Source organism: Haemorhous mexicanus, chromosome 2, assembly GCF_027477595.1.
Source record: "Haemorhous mexicanus isolate bHaeMex1 chromosome 2, bHaeMex1.pri, whole genome shotgun sequence".
Taxonomy (NCBI): domain Eukaryota; kingdom Metazoa; phylum Chordata; class Aves; order Passeriformes; family Fringillidae; genus Haemorhous; species Haemorhous mexicanus.
Window position 1 is genome coordinate 32,026,777 of NC_082342.1, and position 24,713 is coordinate 32,051,489.

The 24,713-nt window shown below is 52.0% G+C and overlaps 2 protein-coding genes across 4 annotated transcripts; both read left to right on the forward strand.

Annotated features, from left to right (window-relative positions):
- The first annotated feature begins 609 nt into the window (after nt 1-609).
- P3H3 (prolyl 3-hydroxylase 3) lies at nt 610-12,020 on the forward strand. Of its 3 annotated transcripts, none has more exons than XM_059838214.1 (15): nt 610-1,313; nt 1,923-2,075; nt 2,773-2,959; nt 3,085-3,216; nt 4,065-4,198; nt 4,476-4,565; nt 4,890-4,942; nt 5,123-5,181; nt 6,336-6,463; nt 6,588-6,683; nt 7,668-7,818; nt 7,987-8,104; nt 10,438-10,513; nt 10,928-11,068; nt 11,329-12,020. In XM_059838214.1, the coding sequence occupies exons 1-15, from the start codon at nt 903-905 to the stop codon at nt 11,539-11,541; spliced, it is 2,142 nt and encodes a 713-aa protein (XP_059694197.1). In that variant the 5' UTR covers nt 610-902; the 3' UTR covers nt 11,542-12,020. The 3 variants fall into 3 exon arrangements, with proteins under 3 accessions (XP_059694197.1, XP_059694196.1, XP_059694195.1); XM_059838213.1 differs by having other exon boundaries at nt 781-1,313; nt 10,928-11,109; nt 11,329-11,472; XM_059838212.1 differs by having other exon boundaries at nt 790-1,313; nt 6,339-6,463.
- Nucleotides 12,021-12,165: 145 nt separating this feature from the next.
- GNB3 (G protein subunit beta 3) lies at nt 12,166-24,283 on the forward strand. Its single transcript, XM_059838217.1, has 11 exons — nt 12,166-13,308; nt 13,585-14,195; nt 18,364-18,465; nt 19,010-19,048; nt 19,191-19,297; nt 19,409-19,472; nt 19,570-19,732; nt 19,840-19,906; nt 20,814-21,015; nt 22,098-22,314; nt 23,317-24,283. Exons 3-11 carry the CDS (start codon nt 18,409-18,411, stop codon nt 23,421-23,423), a joined length of 1,023 nt encoding a protein of 340 aa, XP_059694200.1. The 5' UTR covers nt 12,166-13,308; nt 13,585-14,195; nt 18,364-18,408; the 3' UTR covers nt 23,424-24,283.
- The last annotated feature ends 430 nt before the right edge of the window (nt 24,284-24,713 follow it).

Below are 24,713 nucleotides of genomic sequence, written 5' to 3' on the forward strand. Positions count from 1 at the left end.
GCTCCTTTCCTCCCTCTTCATCCTTTCTTGTCAGTTTCTCTGAAAGGCAGCAGATGCTTAGCAGCCCAGGAAAGTGAATGATGCCTTTAGAGGAGTTGTCATGGGAGACTGGGTGAAAGGTCTTCTGTCCATTTCAGATGTGGTGCTAAGCTGGAGAGGCCTCGGGTTTCTAACATTGCTCAGCAAAAGGTTTTGCTTTGAGACCACTCCAGGCTTGGAAAGAATTAAATTCTCTCCAAGAAGATCCTGACCCTTAACATCTTATTTCACCAGTGCAAACTGTTGATTCCAGTGCAAACTTTGTGTGAAACTTCAGATGGCCCGAACTTCTCAGCCAAACAGGAAAGCTGACAGAGGCTTCTTGGGGAAGGCCCCCTCAACGGCCCACAACAGCAAAGCTGGAAGTGGTGAGGTCTGGAGCAGGCTCCTGCCCCAGACACAATCCTTGGCAGGGAGATGCAAGAGTAATGTGTGGGAGATGGACCTTCTGGCTGGTGCTGGCTGTAGTTCCAGCCAAGGGCAAAGGTTTGGCATTGTCCCAGGGGAGGCAGTGTCAGAGGGAGAGAGGTAGCCCGTCACGCCCAGGGCAGTTCTCCTTGTGATGGGAGTATGAAGTGTCCAAGTGTGACTCCAAGGAGAAGCGTCCTTGGAGGCGTTTGGGTGACCCACCCCAAAGGGAGGGTTCGCGCTGGGGCGGCCGCCCGGAGCAGGAGCACGTCAGACACAGCGGCGGCAGCACCGGCAGCCCCCGAGGCAGCGGCGGCTCTCGGCCGGCGCAGCGGGACCTGGGCCGAGCCTTCCCGCCCACCGCGGCCCCGGACCGGCGCCGCCCCCGGGGTGGGCCGAGCCCGGGGCCCGCCAGGACCCCTTCTCCTCTTCCTCCGCCTTCTCCTCCCGGAGCCATGGCCTCGCTGCTGTGCCTCAGCCTCCTCGCCGCCGCGGCGGCCGCCACGTCCCCGGGCCGGTTGGCGCCGTTCGACCTGCTGTACGCGGACGGCGTGCGGGCGTACCTGGCGCGGGACTGGGCGCGGGCGGCCGAGCTGCTGCAGCGCGCCCTGCACAGCTACGCGGGGCTGCGGGCCGCCCGCCGCGCCTGCCGCGCCGCCTGCGCCCGCCAGGAGCCCTTCGGCGGCGGGCCCGGGCGCTGGGAGGCCGCGCTGCTCGGGCCGGTGCTGCAGCGCGCCGGGTGCCTGCAGCGCTGCCTCGGGCGGCGGCTGCGCCCCGCGCCCTCCGCGCACCGCGCCAGCCGCGCCGTGCGCCGCGACTTCGAGCGCAGAGAGCCCTACAACTACCTACAGGTGGCCTTCTTCCAGGTGGGCACCGGCCCCGGGCGCGGGCTCGCCCCGGCGGGTGGGAGTTGCCGCCTCCCGGGGTGCTGTCGTGCATGGCAGGGGACGGGCGTGGCACGGCTCTCCGGGAGGGTCGCCGGGCTGCCGTGGGGGTGAACGCCTTTCCCTCAGCCTCGAGAAGAGACAGCCGAGAGGGAGCCTGGTTGATGCGCAGAAATGTCTGCAAGGGGGTTGCCCAGGGAATGGAGCCAGTTCTTCTCACTGGTGCCAGCCACTACAAGAGGCAACAGGCAGAAACTGGTGCACAAGAAGTTCCTCCTTTAGATGGAATATTAGGAAGAACTTTACTGTGCCGGTGACCATGAGCTGGAACAGATTGCTCAGAGCAATTGTGGAATCTCCCTCACCAGAGACATTCCAAAACCATCTGGATGCAATCTGGTGCCGTGTGCTGTAGGACGACCCTGCTTGTGCAGGGAGGTTGGAGCAGATGACCCACTGTGGCCTCTTCCAATCTGACCCATTCTGTGATTCTGTGATTCTGTGAACCCGGGAAGCAGCTGGGGTGAGGGGTGGGTCTGAACAGCAGAGACCCGCAGGAGCATGACAGGCGCTGCTGCCTTTTCTCCGCAGCTGAAGAAGCTGGATCAGGCCGTGTCTGCCGCTCACACCTTCTTCGTGGCTAATCCCCAGCACCTCCAAATGCGGGAGGACATCGAGAAGTACCGGCGTATGTCAGGGGTGAAGTCAGACAGCTTCCAGGACCTGGAGGCCACGCCACACTGGGTGAGGGCTCAGTGCAGAGCCACGTATGAGCAGCTCTTACTCCATCCTGGGGACCGGTCTGGGGTCCTGATCTGTTCCCACACAAAGGCCATGGCTTGAGACCAGCCCCCATACACAGAATCATAGAGAGATTTTAGCTTGGAAGGAACCTTTAATGATCACCTAATCCCAGTCCCCTGCCATAGGCCGGGACACCTTCCACTAGATCAGGTTACTCAAAGCCCTATCCAACCTGGCCTTGGAGCACTTTGAGGGATGGGACATCCGCAGCTTCTCTGGGCAGCCTTCTTCAGTGTCTCCTAAGAGTCATCATCAAAGTGTCTTATCTCCAGTCCAACAAATATTTTATCTTCCATCAAAACAGTTTTTCAGTTTAATACCATTGCTCCTTGTTCTGTCACTACAGGCCTTGGTCTAAAGTCTTGCTCAGACCCCTTTGTGTCTGAAAGGCTGTGGGAAGATCTCCCTGCAGCCTTCTCTTCCAGGTGAGGACAAACTCTACTGCAAGTGTGACAGAGAGACTTTTTGATGACAGTTATTTGGCTTTAGTCTGGGATTTGCTGTCACTGTGTGGTTGACTGTGCATGAGCAGGCAGGCCCCTTTATGTCAGCACCATCCTATGAGCGACTCAGAAGTCTCGGGGCATCCTTTGGTGTCACCCACATCCATGAGGGGACCTGGATCTGTCCTTCACAGGAAGCCTATGAGACTGGTGTGCGGCACTATGATGCAGATGAGTACCTGCAGGCTGTGGCCAGGCTGGAGGAGTCACTCTCAGAGGCCCTGTCAGCACTGGAAGAGTGTCGTGCCCTGTGTGAAGGGCCTTGGGAGGATGAGGACGAGGAGGAGAAAATGCAGCCTGGCCTGTATGAAGCCATTGCAGGTAGTGTTAGAGGCATGGAGGGTTGGGTAGGAAGGCTGTGCTCCCCACCCGGGGCACACCCCATCACCCAGCACTCCTCTGGAAGAAGTGTGGGCTACTGCCATCCTTGCTCCTCTCTCTTGCAGCCCATTATATTCAGGTTTTGAAGTGCAGGCAGCAGTGCGTCCTGGAAATTGCCACAAAGCCGGGGAGAATTTCTGCCACAGAAGATTTCATACCCTCTCATCTTGATTTGCTGCAGTTTGCCTACAGCCAGGGTGAGCAGAGCCACAAACCAGCAGGTTATGCTGTGGCACCCCTACAGTTGTCCTTTGCCTCTGATCCTGGAGGGCAGCTTGTCATGGGGAAGAATGGCACACTGACCTGAGCTCTATTTCTGTTTGCCCCCTGACTCTTCCCAGAACCTCGTCCCTTGTGGTCTCTTTCAGTCTCATTGCCCAGGTTCTGTGGTGTGAGGCTGTTCCCATGTCTTTCCTCCAGAACACTTTTCCAGGACTTTGTTCCAACTATTTGCTGAGTGTTTTATACCCTCCTTTTCAATACACAGCTCCAGACCAGGCTCCCACTTCCCTCTAGGCAGGAAGCCTACACACGCATCTCACCTCAGCAGTGGTGTTCCTTCTGAGGCAGCCCTACCTGCCTACCTGCTGAACTGATGGCCTGGCATGACACTGGTCATCCTGTCACTCTGTCACTTCACACATTCCTCAGCCGTTCTTTTGCATACCCCTGCTCCTCCCCGCACTGACCCAACTGTTTCTTATTTCCTCTGTCAGACCACTGCTAAAACTTGTATCTCAAAGACGCTGCTAGACCCCTCATCTTGACTGTTGCATGAGGGAATGGGACCATCTCTCTTTCAAAATACACTTACTTTTAATCTGTTTCTTCTAAGCCAGCTCCCAATAAGTATTAAAGGCATGCCTGTTCTGTACCAGGTTCATTCCTCCTGGGTGGAGGCCCTGCTAGCCAGGGGTTGGTGTGTATTGCTGTAAGGCCAGCTGCCAGGTCCTGACAGGGACACTGGGTGCTGCTGGCCTGTACACATTTGCTGCTCAAGTCTTTCAGAGACATCTGTGTTTGTTCTCTTCTGTCCCTGCACAAGTTGGGAACCAGACACTGGCTGCTGAATGTGCTGCTTCCTACTTGCTCTTCTATCCCACGGATGAGCCCATGCTGGAGAAAATGAAGCAGTATCGCTCAGAGCTGGGAGAGGACGCAGCCGTCACAGCCAGACAGGTAGTTACAACTCCAGGCCTGTCCTTGTTGGTCCTCCCCTGTCCCACAGGACGGGATCACAGTCCAAGAGACAAAAAGGGGAAGGTGTTCCGCTGCAGACATGTGCCAAGGGCAGGAGTGAAGAAACTGGAGTTTAGTCTGTCACACTCAGTGTCCCTTCAGGACAAAAACAGGCTTTAATTGTGCACAGCAGTGGGATGGGGCAGGCTTCTGCCCTGGACAGGGGTGGGATTTTCTTTTGTGAGGTGCTTGTTTGACAGTCTCTTTGCTTCCTTAGAGTATTCAGCATTATGTGCAGAGATCTTTGATGGAGAAGAAGTTGATTTATTATGCAGTGGAGCATCTGGGAGAAACTTTTAATGACCCTGTAAGTAACAATATCATTTTAACCTTCCTGCCATGGTTTCACCAGTTGTTCACAATCACAGTTGTCAGAATTCACTTTAGTAGGCCGTGATCCAGAAAGGATCAGATGCTGATGAGGAGGACCCCCAAGTCCTTATGAGGTGTATCTTTAAGGCCTTTCTTCTGCTCCAGGGCTGAAGTTAATTTGAAATTGCTGCTGTAACTATATGCATTGGCTCAATTTGTCTGTCCTGAGAAGTGGGCCACAGTGGTTGGTCTGATACTCACTGGAGAAGCAGTGCAGGGTTTGTTGTGTACTGAACCACCTGTGGTTTTTTCCTTACAGGATCTTTGGACTCCAGATGAGCTGATTCCTGAAAACCTAAGGGAGAAGCACAGGTAAGATTGGGCAGGTCAGCTAGGACTGCAATATAAGTAGGGGTGGTACAAGGAACAGTAATATGTAGAGAAATGGGCACAAAAGAAACGGGAAGGATGTGACATGCTGCTGCAGAGCAGGGCTGGGCATAGCTCTGTGTACTGACAGCCCTGGTCTCTGTTTTTCCCCTTGCTCCCGAGAGAGGATCAGGAGAAGCAAAAGCAGGAAACTCTGGATGTGGAAGAGAGGGAGAAGAGGGGTGAGTAAAAGAGCTTGAAGGAGGTCTTGGATGCAGTCAGCCAGACTTACTCAGGCTAAGTGCTGTCTTCCACCCTCAGACATTTGAATGCTAGCATAGATGCAGACTGACTTGAATGGCTCAGCAAGTCATCTCACTGTTCTTTTCTTCCTCTTTGATGCATGTGTAATCTTGCAAAATCTCACTGCGTACATCTCTGGCATGCAAACTCAAAGGGCACTGTGGCTGGAGAAGCTGAGGACAGCCTGAATGTGGGACAAGCCTGTGGACATGCAGAAGTTCAGTGTGCCAGCAGTGTCTACACCAAACCTGGTTCAGCTCCACCAGCCCAACTTCAGTCAACACTTTTCTGAAAGGGACATGAAGGAAGGGGCTGGGAAATGGAAACTGGAAGCAGACAATGTAGCTTGGGCAAGTCTTTCCCTGAGAAGCAGAAGTCCAAGGGGTTTGTGGCTGAATGATACAGGCTGCAGTGCAGAATCTCGTGTTCTTGCTGGTCCACTGTTCTCATGTGTGGATACAGAGCCTCTTGAAGGACTTGGTCATGGAGTCTTTGCTTAAAATGACCCCGAGTGGTTCTCTGCTGTGGCACGTGTGAGAGCAGAGCCTTCTAAGGGCCCGAGCGCCTCGGCATTCCTCATTGTCCAGAGGTCAGAGGGGTGGGAAAAAAGGCCAAAGATCAAAAAGCTCAATCATCGGCTAATATCCAGTGCTTCTCTTTGGGGATGAAGAAAGCAGAAAGATTCACCAGAGATAATTCTTGGATAAGATGTTGATGAAAGATGATTGAAAGGAGGATTGATGGAGGTGTTTACTTGCTTCTTTTCTCCAGAGCCTCACTCCAGTAGGCTGGACCTGCTCTGCTGCTGCAATCCACAGTGCACTCAACTTCCCCCAGCTCCCTGCTGCTCTCCCAGCAAGTCCCAAGTCTCTGCTGGCTCCTGAAGCACGTGCTGTAGGCCAGCTTCCCCAGCTGGTGCTCTGGTTCCCCTGAAGCATGTGAGGGGTCTGCGAGGAGCGGGCTCTTCTGGGGAACTGTCCTGTCTTCTCAGAGAATGTAGAGTGTCTCTCCACTTCCTTATCCAGGCTGGGGGTTGGTGTCTGAGGGATTCTTGTCCAAAGCCTGCTCATGCCTATCTGTGCTTGCTTCTCAGCAGGTGCTTTGCCTTTTGAGGGTATTGCTGTCACGATGGATTCCCAGCAGATGAACGGAACCCAGAGGGTTGTGTTCGACAGAGTGCTGACGGAGTCTGAGTGTAAGGACCTTCTCCGACTGACAAAGGTGAGGCCAGGATCCTGTAAGAACTCCTGTGTGTGGACTTTCCTCCTCAGCAGGCAGGGCAGTAGGGTTTGCATGGAGGAGGTCTGGCAGCCTAATGCATGTCATCTGTATCCTTCTATTCCAGGCAGCAGGGGAAGCAGGAGATGGATACCGGGCAAGGAGGTCTCCTCACACCCCACATGAGAGATTTGAAGGGTTAACTGTTTTGAAGGCTGTGCAGGTAAAATGCATCTGTGAGTCTGCTGCCCTCTCAATTGTCCAGAAAGAGAGTTTGCCACCTGAGTGTTTTGTTCTGTGGGTTGCACTCTGGGTGGTGTCATGGGTGTGCTGTCTCCCTCACAACACTTGTGGTCTCCTCTGACCTGCTTCCTCCTCAGTCACATTCAGGGATGTTGTACGTGGAAGGCTTGACAAGTGCTTTCTCTTCTGTGAGGCAGGCTTTGGGGACTGCTTGTCCCTGTGAGGTAGCCTTACAGACATACTTAGTTTAGAGCTGGAGAATAAATTAAGGTAGAAGGAGCCTCTTGAGATCTCTAACCTGACCTCCAGTTTGCAGCACGTCTAATTCCAAAGCTAGATGAAATCCCTCGATTCTTTGCCTAGGCAAGTTCTGAACATTTCCAAGGGTGGAGATTCTCCAGCCTGTCTGGGCACCTTTTTTGGTGCTGCACCAGTCTTGTGAGGGTGAAATTTTTCTTCATATCTAGCCAAAACTTCCCTTGCTGCAGCTTTTGTCTACTGCCTCTTTTCAGTGAGTCTCTCTGAGGAGACACTGTCTCCATCTCCTCTGTAACCGTCTTTTGGGTGACAGGAGGCTGTACTTAGATGTTCCTTTGGCCTTCTCTTCTCTAGACTGGAAAAAGCCGATTCTTTCAGCCTGTTTTTCTAAGTCATGTGTTCCAAAATTCCTGCTATCTTAGGACTCTTCATTCAAGACTGACTTCAGTTTCCTAGTATCTCTTGTGTAGCGGGAGATCCAAAATGATGCAGCTTTCCAGATGTGCCTTCGTGGGCCAAGGAGAAGGAAATAATTGCTGTGCTGTACAGGTGTACTCCTGAGTTATAACTGAATGAGAAAATGTGTTCTTTTCTTGCCTGAGTGACCACAGGACTTCACAAAGGTCTCTTCTCCTGTGCTGTGTACGTGTATCATTTCTTAGAGTGTCTTTGTAAGTATTGTAGCAGACTTGTTTTTCACTTGTAGCTGGCCCAAAATGGGGACGTGGAGTGGAGAGATGCCAAATTGCTTCTGCAGGCTAGTGAGAAATCTCGGAAAATCATAGAGTCCTATTTCACTCCTGGAAAGAAACTCCATTTTTCATTCACACACCTTGTGTGCCGCAGAGCTGTAGACGGTAAAGAACCTTTCATCCTGTTAGTCCCTGTCTCCCAGAGAGTCTCCTCACTCCCAGCCATGTGCTCTCAGGAGACTCTCCTCCCTTTATTCTCACTGTCCCCCTTTCTCCCTGCATTATTCTTTCTTGAAGCTGAAAATGCCCATATTCCTTTTTGTATATTTCCAGGGGAACAGGAAGGTCGCATGGATCTCAGTCATCCTGTCCATGCTGACAACTGTCTCTTGGATCCTGAGGGGCAGGAGTGCTGGAAAGAACCTCCTGCCTATGTGTACAGGGACTACAGGTAAGAGCACCTGCATTAGATCGTGTAAAGATATCCCTGGTCCCATCAGAGGATGGGCTTAGCTTATAGAAACCAGGTGATGGTTGGCTCAAAGCCATGCAGTACTGTAGCAGCAGGCAGAAGGCTGCATCAGCAGCTTCAGAACAGGGTGTGAAACACTTCCCTGGGCTGGGAAGACCTGCCCTTTTTCCTTCCTTGCTTGGCAGAGCCAGCTTTAACAGAGAGCAGAATGAGGCTGGGAGGCTGCACAGATTAGAACCATGATATCAAACTGCTATCTTGTGGGTCTACCACAGTACTACAGTCAGCTGCCAGCCCTTTTCACAGGCTGTTTCTTGTAATTGAGTTCCATCTTTTACAGAATTCTGTGAATTACAGGAAAGGGATAGTCAAGCTCCTTGGATTCCTCTCGTTTGAGCAGTCAGTGCCTATTCTCTCAAGATTCACTGCAAATACTTTGTGCTGGGTTTTTCCATTCCACGTGAGAGTTTATGTTTTTTGCAGCCTGTGGCAGGTTTTGTTACTCCTCTGTGAAAGAACTTGAAATATAGTTTAATGGTGATGCCAGTTGTTGCACACTGCAGCCAGATGAGGTCAGTTCACTACAACTGATTCCTCCTACTTGCCATCTCATCCCTGAGCATCCAGAAATTTTACTTGTCTTTTCTTTGAATGGTAGCTGTATCCAGAGCAGAAATCTCTAAGCAGCTGTGATGAAGATATGAGACTTAGAGGAAATTCCTTTATCATTGAGTTGTTTCCCTCTGCATACCAGTGTTTACTTGGTATAACCAGATTGTAAAGTTACCAGACTTGTTGTGTAACCAGTTAGATCTCTGTCCCTCCTGTGAGAAAGCTGTCCTGTCCCTTCACTGCTCCCTGGGTTCTCTGACTTCCACTTGAATGGATGGTAAAATACTTTCTGGGGATCTATTCCACTGAGCTATTTTTGGGAGTATCCCTGTCCTCTTGCAGCTCGAGCTGTGACTGCCCAACCAGCTTAAGGGCTGAGCTCTTGCAGTGTCCTTTCGAATGAAGTGCTTGTGTTCCAAACTTTCTGTGAATCTGTGCTATGGGCATTAATGATGATATTGAGCAGGATTGGACCCAGGGGCCCACGAGTTCCAGTGATGCTGCTCTGGGTGCACAGTGCTCCTTTGGGTGCCAGCGATGCACTGGTCCCTGTGTGCTGTTCATGCTCATCTTCATCTTATCTTTTCATTAGAAATTTCCCCGATGGCACCGTTCTGAGTCCTTTTACCAACAGTCCGAACTGCTGAGATTGAGCATGTAGTGTTTCCTTGGAAAATGCCCTATTTTTTCAAGCATTATGTGGGTAGCCCAATTTGCTTTTAGTACCCCAGTGTTAGATTTTAAGACCGTTTTCCTTTTGCTTCTTGTCCTCCAATTACCCTTCTCAGAAATGGAGTCTAAAGCCCTGCAGACTATTGAGGTCAGGATAACACTGTTTATTCTTCAGCCATTATCCCTACCTTCCTGTCCCTTTGGACGTGTGAGAGCTGTCCTTGCTTTTCTCCACTCATGTCACCCCTCTGGCTTCACAGCCTTATTAAAACCCTGTGGCAGAAGAGCTACAACTTCCTGGGTTCCAGGGCTGGTAATCCTCTCACTGCCCTTATGTCCTTAACATTGCTTCAGCAACCACAGTGGTCATTTGTATTTCTTCCTCTCAGTCCCATTAACTAAGAGCCTCTGCTGTTCCTCTCATGTTTTCTGTCAGCTTAATTGAAGACCAAGAAGAACCCAGGCAGTTTGTGGTCCATTCTTTCACCTACTTGGCTGTGGGATCACCTGTGCTGCACAGTGGCCTCACTACTTCTCTTTTTGTATAACTTTAGTAAAGTTTCTTGGTTTAATTTTCTTTCCTACATGCACCAGGCCCCTTTTGGATCATTCCAATTCTAATGTTACCTTGAAATTCCTTGGCAGTTAAGACATGGTTTTCTTTGCTGATCCGTCTGCTCTTCCAGGAGTTGGATTATTCCCAACCTTGAAGCGTAATCAACAGGTTAGAAACAAGGTCTGTCAAGTCCAGGGCATTGTCACAGCAGTGCCACAGATGCATGCTGCTGCTGGGGATTAAGAACAAACCAAAATAAAACGGGACAAGTGTGTAGAGCTAATTCCCTGGCATACTCTCCCAGCCTCCTGTGGCTTGCAGCTCAGGGACTCCTCTGAGCCAGGCACTGCTGTATTTAACACCCTCAGATGGATTCTCCTGCTAACTGGTCTACCTGTGACAGGGAGTGCTGGGAAGCACCTGGGAGGAATAAGCTTCACCGTACATATGTACTCTTCCTTTTTGTCCGCAGTGGCATTCTCTACCTCAATGATGACTTCCAAGGTGGAGGCCTTTTCTTCACTGAAATGGACACTGTGACTGTCACAGTAAGTCTGGGACTGGCCAAAAAAGGGAGAGAGGACTGAGGGTGAGACTTACTCTGGGCAGGAGGAAACTGGTTGGTTATTGGATCCCACTGCTCCAAAAACAATCCAGTGCTGGTGCAGTGGCAGATTCAAATAGGGGCAGCTAAAGGGAAATTGAGGCAAATCTCAGACAGGGGAGAGTTTGACTCTTTCCTAGCTGAGATTTTCCGGGCCCTTCCATTCTGTGGGTGTCTGTGACCTTTGTTGTCCCACTGATTCTCTCTGTCCCTCTCCAAGGCCTGCCTTGCTCACAGACTGGCTGTGGCAGCTCTCTGCACTTCCACGTTCCCAGAGCAGGGTCACCCCTGTAGAAGGACTGCGTACTCCAGAGCAGGGGTCCGCTGGCTTCACAGTCTCTTGTCTCTCTCCTGGCAGGCCGAGGTGCATCCCCAGTGTGGGAGGCTGGTGGCCTTCAGCTCTGGCAAGGAGAACCCCCACGGCGTGTGGGCCGTGAGGCGCGGCCGGCGCTGCGCCATTGCCCTCTGGTACACGCACTCCCCGGAGCACGCTGAGCAGGTGAAGGGCCCTGCTGAAGGGACAAATACAAGCACCTCCAAGTGAGATCAAATCCCACCGAGGAGCAGCTTTTGGGCTTTCCCCTGGGGCAGGGAACACCACTGCAGCTGGGGGTTGCCCTCGGACAGGGTGTGTGGTGGAGGGGCCAGCCTGGGATGGGTCCTGCAAAAGGGGATTGGGCTCTGCAGAGGTCGGGGGGATGTGTTTCGTCCAGACCCGTGCAGGGATGATTCACGTAATTTCTGTCTCCATGGCTGCAGGAACGGGTGAAGGCAGAGGAGCTGATGGAGCAGAGGGCCATGGAGCAGGACCAGCCTGATGGAGATAAACACAAAGGAGCTGATGGCAGCCGCAGATCCTCCTCAGAGCCTGGTGCTCCCAGCCGTGCAGCCAAGCCTGCAGATCAGAGACAGAAGGCTGGCTTGGACAGGAAGCAGCACCCCAAGGTGCTACGGGCCAGAGATGAGTTCTGAGCGCGTGGGGCCCTCTGGACTGTCACACAGCCTGGCCTGGCAGGTCACGGGGGCACGGGGACCACGGAGGCCTGGGGCAGTGTAGTAGTGTGGTAGAGCCGTAGTGATGGGGAGGGGTGCAGCTTTCTTCTCTGTGGTGTCCCAGCAGCTGAAAAATGGGAGAAGGACACAGTGTGGAAGTCAGTGACATCAGGAACTTTCTTTGCTGCCTCGCCGTGTTTGTCTCACTGAGAAGTAAGAAGACAGGGTCTTCTCACCCCACTCCTCTCAGTGCCGACTTCTTGGCTATCCAGGGCTAAATCTGACAGGGGGAGGAGGAGCCTGGAGTCTTTCAGTGAGGGCTGTCTCATTCAGGAACTCAAACCTAAAGCCTTTGAATTTCCTGAGCACCTGCAAACTCCGGAACCTTGCTAAGTTACCTGAGGCAGGAAGGGTGAGGGACTGTGAATGTATAGAATAAAAGCCAAATGCTGGACACAGATGTTGATGGGAGCTTGAGTCTGTGTTACCAGGGAGACGTGCACACTTGTTTCTGATTGAAATTTAATTAACAAATGATGGGAGGGGATTGAGCCCTCGGTGAAAGATAACAGAGTATTTACCCAGATGTCAGCTACTTCCAATAAGGGAGAGCAAGAGAGAAAGTCTGCTGTGACGTGGCTAATGTGGAAAGGGTGAGGAGTGCCTTTAAGAAAAAGCACTGTACACTCACGTTTCCCTGTAGCGAGACCTCTCTTTTTTTTGTTTTCATTTTTTTTTCCCCTTTCCATGCACTAAATTGTCCCTGAAAGCAGAAGAGAGATTTTGTTTATCATTTTCCACCCTGATAGAAAGACAATCTGCTGTCACTGCCCAAGGGATTAGTGTCCCGAGATGGGATTATATTGTAGCCAAATAGGAATTGAATGGGGTGGATGCGGAGTATCTAAAAGAGCAGTGACCCTTTTCCTGGGAGGCATTAGAGCAAGAGATCAATCTGTGGTCATGACATACTCAAGCCTTGATGAGTTGTGCATGGAGAACCCAGGTGCAGTTCAAGTGGAAGAAATCTTTAGAGCAGGGCCGGTGGTGTAAGAGGTGGGTGAGTGATCCCCTTGTCACTGTTGGCACAGGGCCCCTGCTCCATGGGAAGGGAAGTCCTTCCTTAATCTGAATCCTGATGCTTCTTAACATGCAGGCTTGGGAAACCTGTGTTGGCAACCCTTTTGCTTCCCATCCCCTCCCCAGGGTCACAGGAAAACGTTTGATGGTGTGCATCTCAAATTCCCTCTCCCTGGCGAGGGGTCTGTCACATCCCAGCGCCCCCATGTCCATCCCAATGATTCGTGGGGGCTGCTGGGTGGTTCCTGGTTGATGAGGACACGTTGTGGGGTGAGGGACCAGTGTCCACATCTCTGGTGGCCTGGGTGATTAGACTGATGGCCTCCTGACGTCAGATGAGATCCGTTAAAAGGTATTTATCTCAGGCTTGGGCCAAAGCCGCGGGAGAGATTAAAAGAGATTGAGGCCAAGATAATCCCCTCGCAGCATCCCACTAAAGTGGCTGCCAAAAGGCATGCCACCAAATCTTTTGCCACCCCTGGCCCCTGTGCCCAGTTCTGTTTTCCCCATCCAGAGCCCCGTTTGCAGCCGAGAGAGGATGTGGTGGCCCTGCCATTGGTTTTCCCTTTGCAGGCCCTCTCTGGAGGCATCATCCCTCTTTCCGCCCTGCCTGGGACACGAGTGGCATGCTGTCCCTGGGAAAACAGGAACTCCTGTGACTGTGAGGTACAGCAAGCCCTGCCCTGGTGGCTGATAATCCTAGGCTGTTCTGGCTAATCTTCACTTTATTAGTTTGTTGCTGATATAAACAGAGGGAGTCAAATCCGCCCGGGATTGTTTCTTTCCCTTCAGGAGCAGTGTGCTACTCTCTCTTTTCACCCCTCCCCATCCACCTGCTTTGCATTACGTCCCAATCCGATTTCCCCAAGTCTCTGGTGTCTGATTTAATTTGCCTGACGCTGCTCCTGGAATCAGCCCTCCCCCAACCCCTCCCGTCCACAGCCTTCCAGCTCCCCATGGGGAGATCAGTCCTGGGAGAGGCTGAGGAGCAGAGAGGGAGCGAGGGACTCGCTGGGTGGACAAACGGGACTGCCTGGAGACTGCAGAGGTACGAGGGACTATTGGGCAGTGAGGAGCCATTCTCAGCAAGGGAGGCAGGCTGTGAGGGTCCCATCCAGAGGGCACTGCAACCCACCTTGCTCTACAGATCCCGGTAAGTTTGCCGCCTTGCAGTGCCTGAGGTCACCTTGGTGAACCTGGCATTGGGACCCTGAGTTTCTTGGAGTGATTATGTGGGGAGCCTTTGAACAAGGGCTCATCCCATCAGAGGATGAGGGAGGGTAAGATCATGGAAAGGAGTTGGGGTTAGCACTGAGGTGTCTTTACAGTGGTGAGGGGGCTTTGTACTGGGATGGGGTTGCTTGTTCCCTTCTTGGCAGGTAAATCTCACTGGTTTCCAGGCTGGAGCAGGAGGGTAACACCTCCCCTGAGCGATCTGGTACTCGCTGCCTGTACACTGCCCTGCACTCCCAGTGCACCCTGTGCACACCTCTTTGCAGCTGGCTGCTGTTCTGGCTGGAGAAGGAGCCTCAGAAAGCAAGGAGCAGAGCAGGGTAATTTTACCCTGACCTTTGATCTCCATCCCAGGAGAGAGGGATCATCTCTGTATCCGGCTCTGCAAGGAGCCCGAGGTCACCAGGGCGAGCCTGCAAAGCTAGTCAGGGATTACACAGAGACCCAGGGACGTTCCCACTGAGTCCTTCTTCTTGCCCCTTTCCCTTTTCCGTTCACAGCCCTCTCCCAACATTTCACAGAGCAACCACTCCTTCCACAGCATGGGTGGAGCTACCCAGGAGCACATAATAAGAGGGTTCACCTTGCCTCTTTTTCCCACCCATTCCTTGCACCCTTATCCCCACTAGGGAGTGATGCAGGTGACTTGGAGGGACAGCTCCCAGGGAGCAAGCTGGGCCACCTCCATGGCATTGTGCGAGGGATGTGGCCACTGCTCTGGAAAGTCAGGATGTGGGAGCAAAAGGCAGAAGAGGGATGATTCCAGGTCCCCCTCCATCTTGCACCACAACAGAGGCATTTGATCTGCTCTGAGCAGACACCAAAGGACTCAGGATGGGTTTGGTTGCCCACAGACAGGAGAGCTGCAGCAAGAAAATTGTTAGAATACCAGGAGGGGTAAGAACTGTCATGTTGGAGAGCAGAAGAAACGAAATGTGATTTCCAGAGCCAAGAGCTGTGAACTGGATAAGCACAGCTAAGGCAGAGCTCAAAACAGGGTTGGCATGAACCAGCTGAGCCCAGGCTCTGTTTGGCTGTGCCCTGCTTGCTCCTGCTGGTGCTTGCAGGGGGCAAAACTCTGGAACAGTGCTGGTGCCAGGGTCCTCCTCTCAGTAGCCGTGCTGAGAATGGTGAAAGGTACCTAAGGACCTGGTTTCCTCTACTGCTTAGCATTCACCTGAAAGAGCCCTTACTTCCAGAAAGCACCAAGTGTGCACCATTTAGAAGCCTTTCCCATTAAAACTAGCCTGGGCAGCCACCATGAGCAGAAGTGAGCTGATCCTTAGATCCACTAGAAATGCGTATCCCTAAGGTCCTGCTGGTCAAGGCGGGAACATGCCTTGGCCAAACTCCATTTCCCTTTCCTCTGTTCTTCCCCCATTTTGTTCCTCCCACTTCCTGCCCTAAATTTACATGCCCATAACGAGCTGCTCTTTTGCACACCTGCCCTGCTCCTCCTGGGAGGCAGCTGCACTACACTGGGGACAACTCACTCTCCACAAATTGCACCGAGACGTGACGGATGGAGGCGACAGGCAACACGGAGCTATTATTATCACTCATCTGTGGCTCCTTGTCCTTCTGAGGCTGAGAACAATTCCCAACTTCATTTAGAGTATTCCCTCAGAGGGATTTAAAGGTTCGGACACAGTCCTGAGCTGCACCTTCTCTATATTTAGCCCTTTTTATCCGTCCTCGACATCCTGCTCCTGCTGTTTGATCTGCCTATGGCTCTGAAAGCCCCTTGCCTGGTCATGCAGCTTTAGAGAGCAGTGAACTGGCATTCCCTTGCTAGTGCCAGAGTTGAGAAACAACCAGAGAAGGGAAGAGAGTAGTGAAAAAGCAGGATCAGTGAAAGGAAGACTGGGATCCGACTGGTAATGAGGAGGACGTGTACAGCCAGCTTCATTGGGAGCAGAAATTGGAAGGAAGGGAGAACAAGGTTCCCACCTCTGTGCAGGTCTGGGTGGGCAAAACCAGAAGTCTACAAATAAAAATTAGGGCAGGTGGATGGACAGTGATCTCAGAGAGCTAAAGGTGTATGAAATAACAGCCTGAAGAACTTGGGAACCAAGCAAAGGAGGCTGGAAGGAGAGAGTCAGAGAGAGGAGGTTACCTAGCAGGAAAAAGCAATCCAATGCTTAGGATCAATGGATCAGACCTAAGGAACACTGGAGAAGTGCAAAGTGTGGGCCACAGTGGTAGGGCTGGCTGCACAGGGTGGCTGGAAGTTCAGGTGTGCCACTTGGTGTGCTGCAGGCTGTGACCAGAGCTGGATGGAGCCTTGCAGCCTGGCTGTACACTGAAAGGGAGGGGCAAACACCCCAGCATAAGGAGGATGTGCAGCCTCTGACTGAAAGCTGCAAGGCCTTCCCCAGCATCTCCCTGCTCTGTCAGTCAGCTGGGAGGTGGAGTGGAATGCCAGCCCTTTCCCAAAGGAGGAGAAGTGCATGGAGGTGGGCTTTCATGGCCAGGCTCACTCAATGAGGTGCAACTGTGCATCCTTGCTGGGAGGAGCCCCCTCATGGCTGCTCTGTTGGAATGAGAGAAGAAAAACCAGTGGAATGGGCCCAGCTCAGGTGCTGGTCTGGTCCTGTCTGAGGCTGGCAGCCCCAGGCCGTGGCTGTGGCACATTCCACTGGGCCCTGACAGTGCTGCCCTCCTGCCCCCTCACCATTCCCTGGGGCTGGCAGCCCCATCCCGTGCATGGGCAGCGAGCAGGGAGCAATCAGCAGTGCTGTGCCTCTATCCAGCCTTGCAGGCAGCAGACGCAAGTCTCTCTCTGCAAAGTATATCCTGAATTATCTTCCTGCTGGGATAGGCTCCCAGGAGCTAGGGGAAACCTGTGTCTCCTTCTCTTTCCTGCACTCAAAGCCATGCCTCAGGAATCATTGAACAAGCAAATACTCACTGTGCCTGGGGGATCAAAGGAAAGACGTGGAGACATTCAAGGGAAGGAATTCTTAAAGGAAACTCAAAGTGGTCTACAAAGCAGCAAGCAAAGGTGGGACTTGGGAGCTGTGTGGACGTGCTTGCCCACAGCAAGAGAGCAAGTCTGGCATGGAAGGACCCAAAGTCTCACCAACCAGAGGAAATGAGGCCTTCAGGCAACAGGGATGGATGTGATGTGACCCACAGGAACTGGGAGAAATTCTGCAGATACTGCTGGAACATTTCTTGGGCAACACCTGGAGCACATCTGGACACTCACATCTATCCAGGTGAAATGCTGGAGGAATTAAAGATCACGTTTGTCTACAAAAGTGGGAGATGCTAGAATCGCTGGTGAAGATTTAAGTGCACATAACAAGAAAGAGAGAACAAAACAGAGATGTTGTATAATAATACAGTGCACCTGCATCTTGAATATGGATTACAATTCTGGCTCCCTGCTCTACCTGCAAAAACGTATCATCTCTGCTCTGTAAACAACTAAAAAAAAGCTCAAAGAACAGCAGAGATAATAGGACCTAACAGCTTACAGGGGAGGAATGACTAAGTTTGCTCTGCAGTCTGGAAAAGGGATGGGTATGACAAAGATGTATGAAATACTGAGTGATGCAGAGGTGAATAGAGACCAGTGATTCTTCCAACTCAAACTATAGTACTGTCAAGTGGAACTAGTGCCACCAGGAAGTGATGGAAGCAGGAACTTTGCAGAGCCTGCCACCCAGCTGTGGAAGTCGTCACCATGGGGTACTGAGGAGGCTGAACTTGGCATGGGCACAAAAATGGTGTGGACAAATGCACAGAAGAAAAGTCCATCAAGGACTTGCATACAGTAATGCTGCTCTAGCTTTGGACGTCAGTGAAAAGCTGGGGCTGGACAAGAAGGAGATGTACCCCTATCGGCTTACGCTATTCTTAGATCCTTCCCCAGGCATCAACCTTTCTTTTTACTTTATTTTGGTTTGGTTTTTTGTTTGGTTGGTTGGTTTTGGTTTGGTTTGGTTTGGTTTTTGATGTGAAACTGGAAGGGAACCCTGAGAGAGCCCCTCAGCAGCCCCATAGATTTCCCTGGTGGTCAGTGAGTTGGTTGGTCTTGCCTAGTGAAGCTTTGCTTAGGACAAACAGTAGGAAATAGCCAATGGGCTCCCCCCATCAAGTTTCTTCCTCCTGGAACTGAGATGGACAGCTTGGCCATGAACAGGGAGAAGCTGATGAAGAGGACACAGGACTTGGAATGGACAGGTTAAAAATTAATGGACAAGTGTGGCCAGAACGTCAGCAAGAGGCTCTGGAGTTCTTTAGCTTCCATACGTGTATGTTTAAGCCGGATCCAAGACAAAATGGACCTTTGATCAGGCCCAGCACAATCTTCCCAAATGCCAAGGGCTGTGGCCAGATACAGCACGACATTACAGCATACAGTATTCAGCCAAGAAATGGTCACCAATCCCTTGTCAGAATACCTGCCCTTCTGTAACTGAGCAGTCACATTGGTGTCCTATCTAACTCACACTTGTCTCCTTTGATCTGTCTCCCCAGAATCCAGGCTGCCCCAGGTGGAGGAGCCACCCCTAGGTCAGAAAGATGGGGGAAATGGAACAGATGAAGCAGGAGGCTGAGCAGCTGAAGAAGCAGATTGCGGTAATGCTGGCAACAGTCAAGAAGCTGCAGAGAGCGTGTCTACCCCGCCCCCCCCCCCCCCACCACCACCACTGCATGCCCAAAATTTCCTCCTCAGCCACAAGCTGGAGTTGGGCTTTCTCCATCTACAATCTTGGAGCCCTCTGCAGCTCTCCACAGCCTTTTAAATGCTAATGGAGATCTTCCCACCATGGTGGGAGGAAGGGAGAGAAACAGGGACAGGGGTCCCAAGAGCGTAGTGAATCCCCAGGATCTCCTCTGTCTGTGAGACCACTGGTGTTCTGTCAGGTGGGAGGGTCTCTGGAAAGGGTGCAGCACAGCAAACAGGATGCTGAGCAAATTTTGGCTCACCTCCCTGACAATTGACTGGTGTCAAGGTGCCCTAGTCAGAGACAAAGATCCCCCTGTGCTGGCCACAATCCAAACACAGCAAAGCCACAGTTCCTACTTCTAGTAGCCCTCAGACAATGACCCCAAATTTCACTTGTCATCGCCTTCCCCACATGTTTTCAATCTTTTTCATCTGCTGTTGTCTCTTCTCCAGGATGCCCGGAAAGCCTGCGCAGACACAACGCTCGCTCAGGTAAGGGACAGGGCTGCCTGGGCAAGCTAGCACCACTCTGAGGGGCTTTTGTCCAGTCAGGAAGGAGTTAGGAGGCAGAGATGTGGGAAGCGGTAATGGTAGTCCAAGGAAAATTCTTTCTCTCCTGCCACAATTTCTTTAGATTGTGTCTGGAATGGAGGTTGTTGGACGCATCCAGATGCGGACCCGAAGGACCCTGCGGGGACACCTGGCCAAGATCTACGCCTTGCACTGGTCCACAGACTCCAAGTGAGAGCGCTGCTGCTGACCTGCTGGCTGCAGGACAGCACATGGGTGTGAGGGGCAGGAAGGCTCTGATGTGAAGAAAGCCACTAACATGATCTGGTTCCTTTCTCACAGACTTATGGTCAGTGCCTCACAAGACGGGAAACTGATTGTGTGGGACACATACACAACTAACAAGGTAGGAACCAGGTGGCTGCAAACCGGGATGCTGGAGTGGTGTCCTTGACCTTACTCTCTGCTGCCAAGAGCCCTGACACAGTTTCTGGTCCTTCCAGGTTCATGCCATCCCTTTGCGTTCTTCCTGGGTCATGACCTGTGCCTATGCCCCCTCCGGCAATTTTGTGGCCTGTGGAGGCCTTGACAACATGTGCTCCATCTACAGCCTCAAGTCTCGTGAAGGCAACGTCAAAGTGAGCAGGGAGCTCTCAGCCCATACAGGTGTGTGCACTGCCTGCCTGCCTGCAACTGCAGGGTGCCCCCTGCTTCCAAACTTCACCCTTCCGTCCCTGCCCCTTTTCTCATTTTGGCTTGTTCCTGCTTCCTAGGATACCTCTCCTGCTGCCGATTTCTTGATGACAACAATATTGTGACTAGCTCTGGAGATACCACATGGTGAGTGCTCCCTCCTGCACCCTGGTGACATGATCTCTGCTCTTAGTACAGCAGCAAGTGCAGTCCTTGTGCTCTTCAGCCCTCCACTATCTAAGGAGGAATTGCTCCTACACAGGGAGACCACACGGAGCACCTTAGGAAGCCCAATCCATTCTTCCTCCCTTGGCAGAACAAATGCTTCTTTCCTCAGCTGAGGCCAGGCCAAGCAGCAGGGACCACGTCAACAGTTCTCACAGAGAACAGTGTCATTTATACCTGGACAGAAAGAGTTTTAATTTTATATGGAGCACGCACACGTTCTCCCCTTCTCAAGTTCTGCCCTCTGTGCAAGGGATGCTGCAGAGGCAGTGCCTTGATCCTTTGGTTCCTGGTTCTCAGGGCTCACTGTGCTGTGACTCTGAACAGTCCTGAGTCTTTAGTCACCCTACCCCCTCCCCATACCTGCTTTGGAAGAACCTTTTGACCAAGGCTATGAGGCATTTCTGTCAGAGATCAGGGTTACACGGGGTTTGTTTGCCTGGCTGTGCTGTGGGATCCTACTGAACAAGAGCTTTGCACCTTACAAGCGTGGACCTTTTTCAGCTGTTTGCTATTTTTTTGCTGTTTGTGTCCCTCTTACTGTCTCTCAGCATTCCCTTCAGCTGTTACACTTGCATGCCAAACTTCACATACCCCCAGCCTTAGTCTAACTCTGTTTTGGCAAAGGTATTGCCAACAACAGCTGTGAAGTTATCTCCTGTTGTACACAGCTGACTCCAGGGATGCTCTCACCCATTTTCCCATGCAGTAGCCACAGCTTCCCTCCTTTTGTTTGTGAGTGGCACAGCTCTTCAGCCTGGCTGTGGGTCTGCTCTGCCTGGGCTGGCTCTGAGACCTCCTCTCCTCTTCTTTCCTCTCCCCCCTTTAGCGCGCTCTGGGACATTGAGACGGGGCAGCAGAAGACCGTGTTCATTGGTCACACTGGAGACTGCATGAGCTTGGCCGTCTCCCCTGACTTCAAACTCTTCATCTCCGGGGCTTGTGATGCCACTGCCAAACTGTGGGACGTGCGGGAGGGCTCCTGCCGCCAGACCTTCTCAGGGCACGAGTCCGACATCAACGCCATCTCCGTACGTATGCGCTCTGCACAGGGCTGGGGAGGAGCATGGGGGGTGGAACAGCTCTGAAACAGCCCTGGGACAAGGCTGGAAGAAGCTGTCACAGTCAGCAGGGTAACAGGGGTCTTAGACCTTGGCCCCATGATGCAGCCTGAAGCAGGGAGTGCCCAAGTTCACTGAAGTTTGGAGGAGGGTTCTCCCCAGGCACCAAAGCATCCAAGTCTTGAACAGGCAGCACACCGTGGTCTGTGGAGCTGAGCACCCTGACACAGGTGTTGGTCCAGCTTTGCTCACAACAGCTGTTGGGAGCTGTGGTTCAGGCATGCTCCAACAGCCCTGGTACAAGACTCAAGTGAGGCAGCAGCAATACCTAACTCAGCTGAGGTCAGCTCCAGATGGAAGAGGTGGGGACTTGGGATCACAGGGAGATCTTGTGACGATTAAATTTTCATGGGAGGCAGCTCAGACATTTGGGAGGAAGCACGTCCCTCAGAGGTGCAGAGGTGGCAGGACAAGACACAAGGCAGACTACTAATTGTAGCTAACCAAATGCCAGCTTCCTGCAGTCTGCTGCTCAAACCCCCCTCCACTGACATCAATTAGTGAAACCTTTCTCAGTTGCCCCATGGCTGCCTTGCCAGCCACATGGTTTTCTGCCATACCTGCTCCTGAGGAGCCCTTTATTTACTCCTCAGAGCAAGACCACAGAAAATGAGCATGTATGAGAAAGCTGGGATCTGAGGATCAGACAGAGGAAGGCTCTGGTAGCCAGAATTATGTCAGACCTCAGATGGGGGATGATGGGTGGACACTTGTCAAGGCCCAACCTAACAGCTAGAGTTAAAATAATCCTTCCTCAAGCACTGAGATATCTTGCAACAGCTTAAACCATTTGTTTTCTTGGAGTGAAAGGGGTTTATTAGGCTTTAAGAGAAGTATCAGTCTTCCCCCTTCAGCAGACTCAAATTTTATGATCCAGTGTCTGTTCCCACCAGGCTTCCTGGTGGTTAGCGGGGGTGGGGGCATGATGAGTTGAGGAATTCCAGCAGGATCTGAGGAAAACATCATTCAAACATGGGGTGTGCCCTCCCCAGTTCTTCCCTAACGGCGAGGCCATCTGCACGGGCTCCGACGACGCCACGTGCCGCCTCTTCGACCTGCGGGCGGACCAGGAGCTGATCATGTACTCCCACGAGACCATCATCTGCGGCATCACCTCCATCGCCCTCTCCCGCAGCGGCCGCCTCCTCTTTGCTGGCTACGACGACTTCAACTGCAACATCTGGGACTCCCTGAAAGCAGAGCGTGTGGGTGAGTGGCTCCTCGAGGTTCCCCTTTCCCTCCCTGCAAGGCCTCCTGGCCCCGCCTTAGGGATAATGAGGCACTTATTTTTCCTAAACATAGGAAGACATCCGGTACTGACTGAACCCAGCAAAGCTCCCTCGTGCTTAGGGAGCACACCAGAACTAGGACAACCCTCACTGGCCTAGAAGAGATATTGTTTTTAATGTTAAGGAAGTCAAGCCTTTAAACAACATTGATCAAGGGGGACAAGAGGGTTCCCATTAGCTGAAACTGCTCACAACCACCAATAGAATATCCTATTTCCTCCTAGTCTGCCACTTCCAGGTACTCACAGTGCCACTTGGTGGCCAGGCACAAAGCCAAGCGTGCACCTGGGCTTCCATCCAACAGCTTTGGGTACTCTGTGATGCTCATACACAGAACGCAGAATTTTTCTTTCAGATGCAGCCCTTACCTTCTGAAAAGTCATAAAACACAGCCCGCCAACAGCACTGCTGTTTCTCAGCCTTACCAAGGACGCCATCCTATCTTAGTCTTACTGTCACTCCAGGGTGAGAGCAGTTGTATGAGGTTCAGCTGACCAGGTGAAAGCAGTTGCATGAGTTTCAGCTGGCCAGGTGAAAGCAGTTGTATGAGGTTCAGCTGGCCAGGTGAAAGCAGTTGTATGAGGTTCAGCTGGCCAGGTGAAAGCAGTTGTATGAGGTTCAGCTGGCCAGGTGAAAGCAGTTGTATGAGGTTCAGCTGGCCAGGTGAAAGCAGTTGTATGAGGTTCAGCTGGCCTTACCTTCCCAAGCACCCCTTGAGTGGCGGTTGTACACCACACACAAAAGTTCTTTGGCACATTTGCTCCCATTCTCCACGTACCAACTGTAAGAGCTTGTGCAGGAGCAGATGGGGCCACACATGGCGCGTGGGTGCAGCCTGCACCATGTGTCCCCTCAGCAGGGCCACCTTGTCACCTCTCACAGGCCCCCTTCACTGCCTGACCCCTCTTCTTTCCCACCACAGGAATCCTTTCTGGCCACGACAACAGAGTGAGCTGCCTGGGGGTGACAGCGGATGGCATGGCTGTTGCCACTGGCTCCTGGGACAGTTTCCTCAAGATTTGGAACTGAGGAAGGCAGCAGAGAGAGGAAGAGCAGCAGAAGCATGGCCCACAGCTAAACAGCACCATCAGCTGAGCACAACAGAAATGCCTACCTACCACTCCCACTTGTCTCTAGACACAGGTCACTTGTAGGAGTCTCCCAGAGTGAAAGGAGATCAGGGAGGAGAAGCAGGGGGAGCTGGGGAGCAGGAGCACAGGCACTGGCCCTTCTCTCCATCTCTAAACAGCCCCAGCAGTTTCCAGCCTTGTGCAGGCTTGAAGACCTGTTCTTTATGTCTCAGGACTTTGCAGTACAATTCAGACACCCTGCACCTTCCTTCAAACATCTCTACCCACACTGGTACCCCTCCTCCTCCTCCTTCAGAGGACCTCTCATGCAACACTCACCCCAGACTAAGCTCTCTCCCTGTTTTAACTCTACCTAACTTCTCTGTGCAGCTGTCCTGTATCCTTGCAGACAGCCTCAGAGACACACTGGATTTGAGATTTCTATGGCACCACCTCAAAGATAAAGCTAGAGTAAATTTGGCTCATTTTCATGGGGGAACACTTAGCTCAAGTCCTATCTATGCATAAAGGGGGGAAAGGCAGCCTTCAGACCTGCCAGAATAGCAGGGAATATATTTATTATTTTCTTAGTTCAAGTCTTATCTATGCATAAATGGCAGAAAGGTAGCCCTCAAGACCTGCCAGAATATCAGGGAATATTATATTTATTCTTATTTGTTGTCTGCTTCTTGCTGTTCCTTCCCTCTTTGCCTCACTCCTGCATTGTGTGGTGACCCTGTCTAACCAGTAGCCATCAGCCCATGTTTTCAAGTCTGTTTAGATCTTCATAGCCCAGGCAAATAAAGAAAGCTCACAGAAGCACTGCAGGCTGTGTTCTTTCCAGCATTGCAATGAGCTACTGCAAACAGAGCTCCTTTCCTGTGAATATTGCCTGCTGGTCTCAACCAGTCAACACCTCATCCACAGCCCTTGCTTTAGCTCACATTCCCAGGGGAGGGTGATCCTCACATGCTGTAGTTGAGAAGAGGCTGAAGTTGCGATAGTGAGATGAAAGTGCATCCTTTCAAAGCTTGGATATTTTAGCTCAGTTACACAATCAGTTTTTTCAGCCTCTCTTCCACTTGTTGGCTCAGAGCAACATCCTGAGAGGCCCAAGGCTCTGCTGGGAGAGCTGGAGATCAACAAGGTTTAGTACCTTACCAACAGGTCAATATCAATGGACAATATCTCACGTTATTTTGGATCTCACCCTCACGCCAGACCCTTGCCTAACTCAGTTTCAGGCCAG